The sequence below is a fragment of the Glandiceps talaboti genome, chromosome 9 (assembly GCF_964340395.1).
Source record: "Glandiceps talaboti chromosome 9, keGlaTala1.1, whole genome shotgun sequence".
NCBI classification, from domain to species: domain Eukaryota; kingdom Metazoa; phylum Hemichordata; class Enteropneusta; family Spengelidae; genus Glandiceps; species Glandiceps talaboti.
Window position 1 is genome coordinate 3,252,565 of NC_135557.1, and position 15,235 is coordinate 3,267,799.

The 15,235-nt window shown below is 39.4% G+C and overlaps 3 protein-coding genes and 1 non-coding gene across 4 annotated transcripts in view; all 4 read left to right on the top strand.

Annotated features, from left to right (window-relative positions):
* Positions 1–15,235, top strand: part of LOC144440436 (hydroxylysine kinase-like) — a 204,871-nt gene that overhangs the window by 66,159 nt on the left and 123,477 nt on the right. The window lies entirely within an intron of this gene.
* On the top strand, positions 101–861 carry LOC144440161 (uncharacterized). Its single transcript, XM_078129441.1, has 2 exons — positions 101–247; positions 403–861. Exons 1-2 carry the CDS (start codon positions 101–103, stop codon positions 859–861), a joined length of 606 nt encoding a protein of 201 aa, XP_077985567.1.
* Positions 8,053–10,643, top strand: LOC144440410 (uncharacterized). The gene is made up of 2 exons (XM_078129782.1): positions 8,053–8,569; positions 9,618–10,643. Exons 1-2 carry the CDS (start codon positions 8,053–8,055, stop codon positions 9,749–9,751), a joined length of 651 nt encoding a protein of 216 aa, XP_077985908.1. The 3' UTR covers positions 9,752–10,643.
* Positions 13,911–13,992, top strand: Trnas-uga (transfer RNA serine (anticodon UGA)). Its single transcript has one exon. It is a non-coding gene; the product is annotated as a tRNA-Ser (tRNA).

Genomic DNA, 15,235 nt, shown 5'->3' on the forward strand with positions numbered 1-15,235 from the left:
ATTTTGTGTTGAGCCTTTCTCGTACGAAGATTATGACGTCAGAAGGCAATGGAAATAGTATATAAATGTCGATGGACGGGGGATTTTTTACCATTCAATTATGTATTTCACAGGGAAGAGTACACTACAGAAAAAGAGGAAAGCCGATGAAGCTTTTGCCAGTGAATTACCATTGGCAAATTCCATGTCATCTGCGCCTCCTTTGGCCAACAAGCATTACAAACCGTACGACTACTTGGCTTACATTGTAAGTAACATAGATATGTTGAATGAATGAATGAATGAATGAATGAATGAATGAATGAATATATATACTCTATCTCTTTCGCTTGTATTGCATGTTTTACAATTCACTATGCAATGTGGATGACAACGTTCTCTTTTTCTATGTTGTTCTTACAGGAACTCAGACAGAGTGTTCTCCGACAATTCAATCCAGAGAATATACCATTCCATCAGTATGCAACCGTTATGATGGTATTGGATGACATGAAAGAAACATGCAAAATCAAAACACCCTTGGGCATTTCTGTCGTTGGGATGGCCAAAGTTCTTCGTCACATCAAAAGCGGCAACGATGACGGACGGTTGGTGTGGAAGTTTACAAATGTACTGGCAGTATGGGCGCCGTTTTTTAACCTTGCATTTGAAAAACTGCAGGAACTGAATGCCGATTTGTTCGAACAGCTTGTTAAGCTTCTCCCTCATGGTAAAGAGCTTCCGAGTGTTGACCAAATCATTGCAATACGAAACCAAGTAGAAAACAGTGAGGAGTATATACAGGATTTTTTATACTTTGTGGAACTACTTGCAGAAGTGATGCACCAACAAAGTACACAGCCACTATCAACCAGTGACTAATTGTTTTCAATCACGTTTTTTTTAAATTACACAATGACAATAAATGTTTTATTAAGAATATTTTATTGCGAATAGATGTATTTGATTTGTGTGATGATGTACAAGCATGAGAGAGAGACTCTGAGAGAGATACAAAAAAAGAAGATTCTGAAGTTCTTATTTCTTATCAATGCATCTCGTGTTCATCTAGGGGGTTGGAACCATGTTTATCCAGTGCACGACAAACGATTGAAATGATGATACCCACTACAATCAACCCAATGAATATTGCTATTGCAATACTGACTTTCAATGCAGAAAAACCGTTTGATGTTTTCTGGTTTGTTCTTGTGTCGTTAGTAGATGTGATGTCCTCGAAAACGTATGAAACATCTTTGATGTCGTACGTATTACTATCACCTTCTGTTTCTGTTGTCGCGTCTTCACACAGTCGAGTTGTCAATACTCTGCTACGAATGAATCTGTCTATTGATGGATGACATTTCCATTTACCGAAATTGAAACGATCCTTTTTATCCACGTCACAAAGACAATCACATCCTTTGTATTCGTATTTCAGGTTTAATATTTTTGTGGATTCTCTTACTGATTCAACCAGTTCACCCGGAATTATACAGGCTTTTGTCGCATTGCATAAACAGGGGGCCGAATGATTAGCATTGGTGAAAATGCAATGTAAATCTCGATCAGACAACCATTTACTGTCTTTTCTCCATTGCTGTACATGTAGATTACATTCGTCATCTATTAGGTTGTCATTGTGGTAGTGAGGTAGTGTTAAACACACGCTCAACAGGCAAAATAGAACGGCAGAAGTGATGATGGCAGAGTGCACTGTCATTTTTTTTGTATCCAACCAACCGTGACAATGTAAAGAGCTCGAGGAACATGTACATTAATATACAAAAGTTAACATGGTGAGAATTAGTATTCACTTTCTATATCATAGTCTCGCAATACTTGTTGGAAAGCTTCATCCTCCTCCTCATCATCCTCATCATCATCATCAACATCGTCTTCCTCGTCAGCTTCACCTATAGTCATTTGTCCGTCCATATCATCTGTCGTGTTTTCAAAGATAGATTTGGGGAAGAGAATTTTTTTGAGTACACACGACACGTCGTTCCATTTGTTTTCATACGAGGCTACTCTGTACTGTACCTCCACTGTAAGTCGCAAGGGATAAACGTTGTTGTAGTCATAATGCCTGTTCAATATTAAAACCAAACGCTTGTTCCTGCAGTCTTTGACCCCACTGACCTCTTGCAAGTGTTTAGCCCAAGCGACGAATTTCTTTATGACGTCAAACGGTATTACTGCAGCCACACCTTCGCCTTTCTTATTGTGTCTCATGGGATACTGTCCTCTTCCAGTGGATCTGTCAATCTCCAGTAGTTTTTCGTCAAAAGCACCATGAAGACAACACTTCACAGTTTCGTTCATCACTGCCGCTATTAAAAGAGATTGCAAGTCGTCCCTGTCTTCTTCTCCTTCTTCACCTGTCACTATTAAACCGTGTTTTTTGTCTTCGATGACAGCTTTGTATCTCGTGAAATCCGACAGTTCGATATGATAACCCCTCTGTTCTAAACGAAAGTGTAGGGGGGAGCCTACAAACGATTCGATATTGCATTTTTCTGTTTTTGGTCTCTTTATGGTGACTACCGTCGACGATTGGTAATTATTGGCCACTTCGCCCAATCTGTCGATATGTCTGGTATCGTTGGAAAAGACTGCTTTGTCGTTTCCCGGTTTACTGGCATCTTTTATGTTGTATTCACAAAACTGCATTGCCTTGTCATCGACGATACATTGTTTAGGTACTGCCAAATCCCTATGCCTGTGATTTTCGTTGTCTGCCAGATACACCGACCACGTATAGTAAAAAGGTTTTTGTGAAGACGATTCCACTGGACTAACTTTCATAGAATCAAGTATCCACCATTTTGGTAAAGGGCCTTCTCTGAAATCGGGATTTGTAGTTTTATTACATAACACAATTGATTTTGACGAAAACGATGTTTCAAAGAGTCGGTGGTCTTTTAACCTTGATTTGTCGATACCATTGGCTAGAAGGATGGGTTCTTTTGCCGGATCATTCATTTGGAGAGATTCGAAGATTGTGTTTGGTGTTAGTAACACTGTGCGTTTGATAGAGCGAACAAGCCATTGTTTCGGTGCAATGTAATCAGCCATGCTAGTCAACAAAACACAAAACACAAACATTTATACTTGAGTATTTTTTATTGCAATTTTATCTTTCATTTCCAACGGGTGAAAAGGGAAGGCGAAACAATCCCGATGCTGTATACCCATATTTTTTGGCCAGTAGACTGTCCTGTTTCACCGCAACATCGACGTTAGTTTGACAGTTTGTCATGTACTCCAGTAAGTAGAAATGTCGCCTCATGTTGTGTTCGAATTGACTCATAAACAATACATTTCGGGACCATGTACTCGTTCTCTTCTTCAGGTATTTCATTTTGCTACCAATAGCCTCGATGAACTCGATCAGTTTCGCGGGTAAGAACTCAAACAGGCATATCCTGTCCTTGAAACGAAAGCAAAACAAACGGTCGTTGGATCTTAACTCTTGTAACCACTTCTGTTTTTTTCCAACGTTGCCTTTTGCTTGAAACCATTCGCTCTTTACTTCCACGATGGGAAAAGGGTGGTTCATGACGTCTTCTCCATTCAATAGTGCTTGGCGTTTTTGTTCGAATAGTTTGTACAGGTGTAACTGGACCTTCGTTCCGAAATAGGGGTAGTTTTGATGGTAGTCGGAACCTGCAAAACTTAACAACACTAAAAAGTCCAACAAAAGACATGGTGTGTGTGTATGGGCTTTCTGCAAGTGATCAAAATTTAGGCAAGTTCCTTTCCTTGCCACCTGACCGCAGTGTGTTATTAGAGGTCGTTGACTGACCAACATGGCATCTGACCCACGGGCTATGAGATAGAGAAGACAATCCGTGTCTACAGAAACGATCACGATTTTCCTTTGTGTGCAATCTGCAATCACAGTGGTCATAATGTCGGCCTCTAGAGGAGGGGACTGTAGACTGTTTAAAGCCGTTTCCAGTTCCGTCCATGTTCCACTCCCACTCACTTTCTTCCACCAGTTTATATGTCCATGTCTCTGTTTTTGTTGAACGCTGTACACTCTGAATGGTATTGGTAAAAGCGTCTCTTGCAAAGACGTTTCAAACAGCGTCATGAGCCGTGTTCTGAACTGTTCACTTTTCATCAGTTTTGTCAGGTTTCCCTTATACGGAAATGTAGGCAAGTGTTCTATCGCTGCTGTGAGTTTCTTCTTCGCTTTGTCAATCAAAGATTGTTTGTCCTTTTCTGATAACCTGTCTGTGTTGTCGAGCTCTTTCGTTAAGCGGTCTATCCACCTTTGATCGGACGTTTGTTCGTAACGTTTCATAACTGTGGTCTTCTTCGCAAACGGTATACCACCGTCCACACACACGACCAAGTCAGACAGGTAGTTTTCCATGGCAGGCTGTACTTTTTCCTGCATCTGTCTGGTATGAACTGCGAAATCAATAGTGTCATGGATAAAAGCGTTTACGATAGCGTCTACAGAGTTCACATGCCACACTTTGTTTTCTATGATAACAGGTTCACTCTTACTTTTAATTTCGCGCACTGCACCAATGGTGGTGGCTTCGGTGAACAGTTCTGTGAAACTTTTGTATTGAGTACATATGCACAACCTATTCAACAACGTAGGGATGCGATAAAAACTCTGCGTACCGTCCATGACCATGACTTCTCTGTCAACGATGGCATCACTAAATTCCTGTTCTACAAACAGTCCAGTTTTGGCAATGTGTCTGAGAAATTCACTCGAAATACCCATGTTTGAAATGACTCCGGTGCTTGTTCAAGCAGTGCAATTTATTGACTCCACGTGCCCGCGTACACGTCACGAGAAAATAGATAGCCTTGTATATACGTGAACTTTTTTCTTTCTTTCCATCATTCACACCTTTGCCATGAGCAAGAGCAACAACGACGCTGGAGAGATGTTTTTCATGGGGAAAACTCGACACTTTACCCCCGTAAATGCCAAGGTAAATGCAGACAGGCCAGTCAGTGAGGGCAAGCGCATTGATTTAAATCGTGGTTCATTTGGTACATGTGCCATCATTGCTAACACGGACACTGTGGTGAAAAAGAATGTCTTCTTCGAAAAGAATCCATGCGACCATATCACACAGAATGATATGCTGGATAGCCTCCTTTTGACGTCTCTTGGAAAAGATGCATTGGTCATGGGATACTTGAACGACATGGACCATTCGAAACATGGGTATGTTCCAAGAATTCGTTCACTTACTCACGTAAGATACATCCATGAGGAAAACAATAACGTGGAAGTGGTGCGGGAAATATACATGCAGTATGCAGGAGAAAACTTGTTCCACTACTGTGTGATACAAAACAACCTTCTCGATGTTGGTGATTTTCTGAAACAAACACTCGAAGCATTGGATTTTCTTAACGAAGCTGGAGTGGTTCATTGCGATATCACTGTTGGAAATATCACATACAGAAGAAATTCAAACCAGTATCAACTGATTGATTTTGGGTCGTCTGAATTTGTCGTGTTTGACGTGATGACTCGTTTTGGTCTCCAAACGTTTTTTAAAAAAAATAATAAAAGTGAAAACCAACAACAAGCAACGGCTGCCGTATTGGCACGTACAACGAACCCTGGTCTCACGGGACTTGACGTCCAGTATCTGCCAAGAAATACCCTTCTACACGTCACCGATGCTGCCCCCAATCTAAAATCTATTCACTTTACCAGACAGACATCATTGATACCATATTTCGACATACAGTTGGCATTGTCAAAACGTCCCAAGTTCGAAAGGCTTAGTCATGTCTGTGACTGTTATTCTTTGGGAATTTGCGCGGTGGTACTTGCGGGATTGCCTTGCTACCATCCCAAAAACGATTTGAGCATAATGCTGTATTGCATGTCGTCATCACACAGTCGTCATTTCTTAAAGCTGTGTCAGTCCAACGTAGAACTCAGGGGTTCCCTCACACACGAGGAAGTTTGGGAATGGTGTTCACACGTTAACGACGACCCTTCACTTGTCGAGGAATTATCGGGTGGGATTTCTCTCCTGCATGGACTGACGTCGGATAATCAAACTAGCGATTTCGAAAAAAAGACGTCACTACTCGATACATTGCGTGACGTATATGGTAACGAAGTGATTGATGTCCTCAAGGGACTTTTACATCCTCTCCAGTACCGGCGATTAAAAGCTAAAAAGTGTCTGCGCATGCTCGAAAGTTCACCCTCAAATGATAATGTCAGTGTTGTGAAAAGGAGAACTCAGGTGACCTCCACTTCTCTCGGTAACGCTGTGTCATACAAACTGAACGTGGTAGCCAATTCATCAAAAAACGTAACCATACCTATCCTCAACATGACGTTAGCCATGGCAGAACAGAAACCCGGCCAAACGTTCGTTCAAGATGGGCGAATGGTCGTGAACAGATTCAGTGTCTTGCCAAAGGTCGAGGAAAAGACTTTCAAATTCATGCATTGCTTTTTTCCACACGTTTTCGATTTACCTAATGACTGCGACGTGCTCAATATGCGTGTAAAAGTCGAAAACAAAAATGAAGTGAGACAACTTGAAGTATGTGCACGATCAAATCCTAACTGTCATTTGATTGGCAGAGTGCAAGACAGCAATGCCGAGTATATCGACGTGGATTTCTACCTGCAAAAGCAGGGGAGAAAGTAATACAGTGCCATTCACACTCAAAACATCAATGGACAATGTTGAATATCACACGGTGCGATCATCAGACGGTCGCGCCAGTATGGTTTTTTTTATGGTAAACATTGTGTCTTCACACGTAATTGGACACAGAAAAGTGCCTGACGAAAGAGAAATGTCATCGTCTATTCACCTCAGAGGCTCTAAACTCCAACACACCATGTGGGAATTCAAACGTCCTCTTTCCCACTCGTCCACTGTTTTAAATTTTTCTTCCACCGGATCAACTACCATTACAGTGAGAGGAAATTATCTACTGCGCAGGCGTGCAAATTTAGACTTCGTTTATCACCAGGGCTTAGCTTTTGATAAAAAGCAATCGGTTACTTTACCGTTTTCAACGAACAATCTAAATTACGCCGGTCGACTCTATGGCATAAAAAACCCAGACTATGTCAGCAAGTCCCTGTGTCGCAACGAAAGATGGATTGTCGACAAAAACGATCAATTTCCTTCCATCAAGTTCAACCTCAGACAGGAGACAAGCGAAGACAAAAAGAAAGTGTGTTTTCAATTGTTTATTCCCAAGATGTGTATTAACACCCAGTATCAGACTTGGAAAAGTTTGACGTCCACTGGTGCCAGAGTCTTAGACATGATTTTAGAATATGCAGACTTTGACGAAAGACTTTGTAACATATGCTTAGAACATGAACTTTCGTTGGGGCGTAAGCTTTACGATTGTGAATTTGAGGAACTGTGCAAAACAATAAAAAAGTAACCTTTTTTGAAAACCTTTCGCTTTTACTTTTAAGTTGATAATGTATGTACTGTATTAAGGGATGAAAGTGGTCGGTCAGTCCTGAATTCGAAGATAGTATATGGCGACGATCGTGTTGTAACACAGAGACAGCATCCACACTGAGAAAGGCTGCTAATGCAAAAGCGGTCACTGACCAAATGCTACGATCGTTAAGTTGTGCGCCCTCAACCTCTTTGAATACGAAATTGTCTTGCACGCACACACATGTATACATACATACACCCACATACACGCATTGGTGTGACATGACATTATATATATATTTTTATTTTCTCTTTGAGATGAAAATTATGCTTACAGGCATGCTTTCTGCATATGTATCTGGGTGACGATACGTGGAACTGGCACTGGCAGTGTTCGATAACGTTTTTCTCTCTGTTTAATTCTCGTACTTTACTGTTGGCAATGCGCAACTTCTATGTATAAAAATGATGCACTCTGTAATCGTGTACAATTACACGATGAATAAAATGTTTATACTTTCGTTTTTGTTCTTGTGGAAATATGCAAAACATTAGTCACCTTTTAACCTTTATCCTCCAACCAATCAGTGGTTGATAATGTATGCCTACTGCGCATGACGGAACATAAATTACCAATTACTTCGAAATCATGTATCTGGCGCCGTGCATCGTGTTGTTCGCCGTCGTTTTTGCAAGTTCAAACTCGACAGCCACCGCCACCACCATCACCGACAAGCAGCCCCTACAGCCACCGCCAACTGCAGATCCTGCCCGGTGTCCCTCCAACCACTACGAGTATGTATTGTCAAAGAGGGTACGAGTGTGTCGCCAGTGTCGCCAGTGCCCGGATGGGGTAAAAGTTCTTTCACCTTGTAACCTTACAGCAGACACTCTCTGTCGAGGATGCGTTGACGGTAACGACTTTTACGACGAAGTCACGAAATTGTGTCTGTACATCCCTCAACATCGTTCAGAGAAGAAGACGACTAGTGATGTCTCGTTAGACTCAGAGTCATCATCGTTCAGTGAAATCATACTTGTCTCAGCAGCTTATTTCGGCCTGGTCCTCATCACGTCTCTTGGCCTGTGCTTTCTAATTTGGTTCGGGAATAAAATTGCCGGCCAGTTAAGGAAGGAAGAGAAACCACCTGTGTACACCGTTCAAGGTAAAAGCTCTCTCAATTATTTTTTTTAAACGTAATTTTTCGTTCGTGAGGGACTCGATCGTGGTTTCATTGCTCGTTGCTGTATCTAGTGCATTATTGCAGTGGTAAAGATAGAGTAGAGTGTATCCAAATTGAGGTATGCATGGCTCGAAATAATGGCGGAAAAGTGATTTCAAGGCTCGGGCAAGTTGTTTTGAAAAATACTTGCCCCCCCCCCCCCCCCCCCAACAAAGGATGTGTTTTTATGCTGTACTTTTTAGACACTGCACATGTCTGACAGGATTTTGGATACATTGTATAACCACGGCGCCAACAAGTCTCGAAAGTTATAACATATGTTAATTTTTCAAAACAATCCGACCAGCTGTCCTTGACGTATTTGTTTACTCTATCAAGAAAATATATGTGGAAGTACCATTGAATATTGTTCATCAATAGTAAATTACAGCATGATTTTCCAGGTTTGGGTGTTTGAATCAACTGCACATTTGACAACAGTGATAATAGGAACAAATAAACAAATCCTGCTGACTGGGAGAAAAAATAGTTGGAAGGAAAGAAAAGATTTTATATTAGTGTTGAAATAGATGTTCATTTTTTATATTGATAGCTTCTGAAAGTGCATAAAAACTTGTGATTATTTTAAGAACTACGTTTTACATTACAAATTGTATGCTATAGCATGAATATTAATTAGGCCATGAAAATTGATATTATCTAGGATTCCAGTTCATGGTGTAGAGAACTTTTCAGTACACACAGAATCTTTCAAAGTGACATTTTTCGACTAAACAAAAAAGTTAACCAATCAATCACAACACCTCACTATTTGAAATGGGTAAACACTTTTGTTTTCTACTTGCCAAGTGGACAAGCGAATGGTGACAAGAGCGCCCTCTATCAATCATTTGACACCCACGTTAGCAAAATATATATACATTCGCGTATGTACGTATAATACAACATGCATGTATACATACATACATAGTAATGCACAAAATAGACGACATGAAATTTATGTACATTTATTTATTTTGTTTTCTTTCAGGTGTAAATCTCCTACACCGAGTGCCACCTTATCCTTGTGATGATACAGCAAGTCTTTGCAGTACATGTGTTACCGATATCGATATCGATGATCCTACAACTTGTAGTACAAGACTGTCGACTGTAACGTGTTAACACGACTAGCGGACACATTACTCTTTGCCAACAACCTATTTATTGCCATGTTGTTATTGTAAAGCATTTTTTTATTTAACTTTTTTGTTAGGCTTAATAATATGAAAAGTTCTTGCCATGCCATCTCTTCGTATTTGAGTGACGATACGTGGTGCATGGTGTTCGTTGACTTTGATAGTTCAAAGATTTGTTGATATGTATTCTCTTCGCATTTGAGTGACGAAACATGGTGCCGGGTGTTCGATATCTTCGGCAAAGTAACTGTTTTTCTCTTCTGTTGAATGACTTTGTAATCGCGTCCAAGTACACTTCGAATCAAACTAGTGCAGTAGTCGATGTTTTTTGGCAACAAGCGATCGTACGATACATACAGACTAGTACTGTTTCTCATGAATCGATATAAAGTTTTTAATTTGTGTAACGAATCATTGTCTGTCTTACAAGACTGCACCGTTTTGACTAACGGACACATTACTCTTTGCCAACAACATATTGTAAAGCATTTTTTATTTAACTTTTTTGTTAGGCTTAATAGTATGAAAAGTTCTTGCCACGCCGTCTCTTCGTATTTGAGTGACGATACGTGGTGCATGGTGTTCGTTGACTTTGATAGTTCAAAGATTTGTTGACATGTATTCTCTTCGCATTTGAGTGACGAAAAATGGTGCCGGGTGTTCGATATCTTCGGCAAAGTAACTGTTTTTCTCTTCTGTTGAATTCCTTTGCCTTGTTGTCCGCAACGTTTATGGCCTTGGACAAGCTGTAGGTGAAATTACGTACTTTGTAATCGCGTCCAAGTACACGTCTAATCAATCTAGTGCAGTAGTCGATGTCTCTTGGCAGCAAACGATCGTACGATACATGCTTGTATTCATGCAATCTGTTTCTCAGGAATCGATATAAAGTTTTTAATTTTCGTAACGAATCCATATCCTTGTCTGTCTCTCTTGATTCATTGTTGTGTGAGCTTGGTAAACGTGCACGTGATGTATAGTTGTATTTATCCTCGCCCTCCCTTATTTCCCCCGCTTCAATTTCCGCCATATATTGATTATTTCGATGACCGTTTGGTTCCATTCGTTCGGTTTCGGACGATACAAGTTGTTTCTTATCGCCTTGCATCAATCCAATACTTTTCTTTGCCTGTAGATCGCAATCGTCTGGTGCATGTACTTCTAATGCATCCTATAAGGAGAACAAAACAAAACAATATGTATTATCTCCCAATAGTCCCAAATGTAAACGTCTCTTTCTGTCTCTTGCTTTGTGCAACTAAAAACAAAGACATGTCTCACCATAACTCGTATCAGTATCAACGTGACATTTGATAACAAGTTTGTTTGAACGTGCGAACTTCACAACGAAATAACAATAATAAAAATTAAAATGGATATAATAAGAACAATTATTATAATAAATGTTAATAATATTAATAGTAATCTTACTAGTCTCATCGCAATGTCAGCTATATCTCCAAAGTCAGTATGAATTGTTTCAGAAGAAGCCATTACTATCGTTAAACGATGTTATCACTTAGGAAAGTTCCTGAGGTTTGGTCAACGTTTTAATACTTTTCCCTTTATATAGACGATTTAGGTAAAAAAAAAATAAGATCGTGATCGTGATCGTGAAGTAAATAGCATAGTTTTCCTGTATCGTGGTTGGTGGTAAGAACGTCGCCAACGATATAGTGATGCCTACCAGCTCCTCAATGTATCCACAACAGTCTCCCTATCACTATTCCATTGCTTCCTCAATGCTTGGAAGGACCAATCCTCTCGTAGTAACTGCTTGTCTCTCCCTTCTTCTCTCATAGTATTGTAGTAATAGTTCAAAGATACAGCTACGAAAATATATGGTCATGTGGATGAGGATTAGATAATATTATTTCGGCTTTAATCCATAAATAAATCTTCTTTTCTATCACTGGCATCTGCAACTACTAGTTTCTCTTGTCGACCTCTACCTTGGATACACAGATCTTGTGAATTGCAAGCAAAATTCGTCCCCACAATCATACATTTCCTGTCTTGTTCAAAGACACAGAACGCTCAGTGAATGAATGAATGTGTGTGTGTTGATTGATTGGTTTATTTCATGGTAGATCGAAGATTGCAGAATGAGTAAAGTTTTCACTCTTTTTTTGTTTGTTTTTATTTTTATTTTATTTCGTTTTTCAACAGACACCGCCAATGTATGCTGAAACTACACACATATTTTATTTGCTTTGTGTATTTTATATATCCACTCAAACAAATCAGAAATATGTAAAAAAAAAAAAAAAAAAAAAAAAAACCCAAACTTTTTTTTACACAATATCACATTTATTATTGAAAAAAATCAATGATTTATATAACTGTCATTTAGCTATTCTGTCAATTACTTCTTTAGCTCTCCAATTGCAGAATCTTAGTTGTTCATCTTCGTAACCTTCGTCATGGTAGATGATTAGTGTATCACGCATATATGCACCTGGATCAGTCACGTCATTCAGTTCCATGGAAATGCGTGAAGTACCGTATACCAAAATCAATACGATGCATTCTTCTTGTCCCATCTTCCCAAATTCACACTCAAAAAACACGCCCTCGACACGCTTTGTTTCTCCATACCGACAACAAAGAAATCTTTTCAGAAAATCATTAGCTACTTCATGGGGCTTCTTCTCTTTGTTCTTCAAACAAGGGAAGACGTCTTCAAAGCACAGGTCACCTTGCTTCTTAATGATATTCTCTGCCTCTGCATCGCCGAAGTGTCTGGTAATAGATTTCAGGTCTTCCATGATGATACTGCTTATTGTATCTTGTAGTCGTCACTTCCAAAATCGTTCGTTCCTCCGGGGATTATGAGTGTGAGGTACTGACGAGATGTGTACTCCTGATCAGTGGCTGTTCAGCGGATGATGAGAGTCGGTGAAAACACCGCCATTTATATAGGCAATGGGCTATTAACCATCGGGCAAAAAAAACACGTAACGTCGTTGTTGACCAATCGGCGACCAAATTTTATTGCCTTTTGTTACGTTATTTTTTTAAATTTTATTTCGTTTTTCAACAGACACCGTCAATGTATGCTGATGAATGATTTGGTCGATGGCACTCATCAGCAATAATGAGAACAAATGTCCTTGGGTTTTTAACTTTTTCTTGCATATGTTGCTTCAATATTTCCACGTCTTTATGTGCATACATCCGTACAATATTGGTCATGGCATATTCTAGTCTGTCTTTGAACTTCTCCCCAATATCTTTTGAGAGCAAACCAAATGCATGTGAGCGGATGATGAGAAGTTGGTAAAGACACCGTCAATGTATGCTGATGAATGATTTGGTCGATGGCACTCATCAGCAATAATGAGAACAAATGTCCTTGGGTTTTTAACTTTTTCTTGCATATGTTGCTTCAATATTTCCACGTCTTTATGTGCATACATCCGTACAATATTGGTCATGGCATATTCTAGTCTGTCTTTGAACTTCTCCCCAATATCTTTTGAGAGCAAACCAAATGCATGTGAGCGGATGATGAGAAGTTGGTAAAAACACCGCCACGTTATTTTTTTTTATTTCGTTTTTCAACAGACACCGTCAATGTATGCTGATGAATGATTTGGTCGATGGCACTCATCAGCAATAATGAGAACAAATGTCCTTGGGTTTTTAACTTTTTCTTGCATATGTTGCTTCAATATTTCCACGTCTTTATGTGCATACATCCGTACAATATTGGTCATGGCATATTCTAGTCTGTCTTTGAACTTCTCCCCAATATCTTTTGAGAGCAAACCAAATGCATGTGAGCGGATGATGAGAAGTTGGTAAAAACACCGCCACGTTATTTTTTTTTTATTTCGTTTTTCAACAGACACCGTCAATGTATGCTGCTGAATGATTTGGCCAACACTGTATGATTTTTCGTAATAAAATTCAAAACAATCTCCCATGCCAGGCAACTTTGTATGTTCCTTAGGATATGCCCTTTAATGGCAATGTACCGGTCAGTACCCCAAGGTACACGCAGACAGTAGGTAGAGCGCCACCATGTCAACTTTTGGAAAGGCATATTCCTTGAGATAATCAGGTTTGTAGATCATGATCTAGACGTTGCCATAAACTCGTCCAATATCGTACTTATTAAATCCAATGTATATCATAGATGAGTAGTCGTGGCCGAGTGGTTAAGGCGATAGACTTGAAATCTATTGGGTTCTACCCGCGCAGGTTCGAATCCTGCCGACTACGTACGATCTTTTCATGTTTGGTTTTGTGAAATTCACAAGTATATAAAATAACACGTCTTAACTTAACTTAACTTACTGTGCTTGGTGGGTAAGATACATGGTCATGTGGATGATGATTAGATAATATTATTTCGGCTTTAATTCATAAATAAATCTTCTTTTCTATCACTGGCATCTGCAACTACAACTTTCTCTTGTCGACCTCTACCTTGGATACACAGATCTTGTGAATTGCAAGCAAAATTCGTCCCCACAATCATACATTTCCTGTCTTGTTCAAAGACATAGAACGCTCAGTATTATCGTCTGTGTTTAGCTTTAGATATTAATATAAACCTTCCATTTATACAATTCTCACATTATCAACTTCTTCTCATGCAAATACGAATCATACCAATGCTGAATTGATTAGTATACCAAGCGGAGAATTTTATTTTTCAGAAAAAAAAAATATTCATACAAATTCAATTTTCAGATTTTTTAAATACAAATTTGTCTACACATAACAATTTCAAACGCACCTCTTAACTGTAAAGCCATATCGTCGCGTCAGTGCAGTAAGGTCGTATCTGCAATGCACTTGTATAGGCAGATACGACCTTACTGCTCTCAGTGACGCGACGATTTGGCAAGGTACGAAAAGGACACTTAACTTCAAATTGGAAACGTTATCGTGTATTTTTCATTCAGGCTTGCTTAAACACAAAGGTAATTAAATTTACCAAGTTGTTTACATTTTTACATTCCAGTTGTAACACTATGGATAAAGTTAATGGTCCTTTCGACACATTCCGCAAGTGGAATGTAAAAATGTAAACAACTTGGTAAATTTAATTACCTTTGTGTTTAAGCAAGCCTGAATGAAAAATAACCTCACCTGCCGGGGGCTACAATCGTCTTCGTCGTGCATTCATATTGTCATGTTGATTCCACGTCATATAGTTGTGACAAGAATTCGAACGTCAACAACGATATGCTCACGTCACGATTTTGTTCAATTTGTGTCGTCGCATATGATCGTGGTCACTACTTGGTTGTCTTAAAAGTATATAGTGACGTCATGACTTTCATATCTATAATTACATGAACGTGCAGGGCTACAATCGTCGTCGTGCATGTTGATTCCACGTCATATTTTTTTTATATCGTGTTTGGTGAATTCGAACGTCAACAACGATATGCTCACGTCACGATTTTGTTCAATTTGTGTCGTCACATATGATCACGTGGTCACTACTTTATAT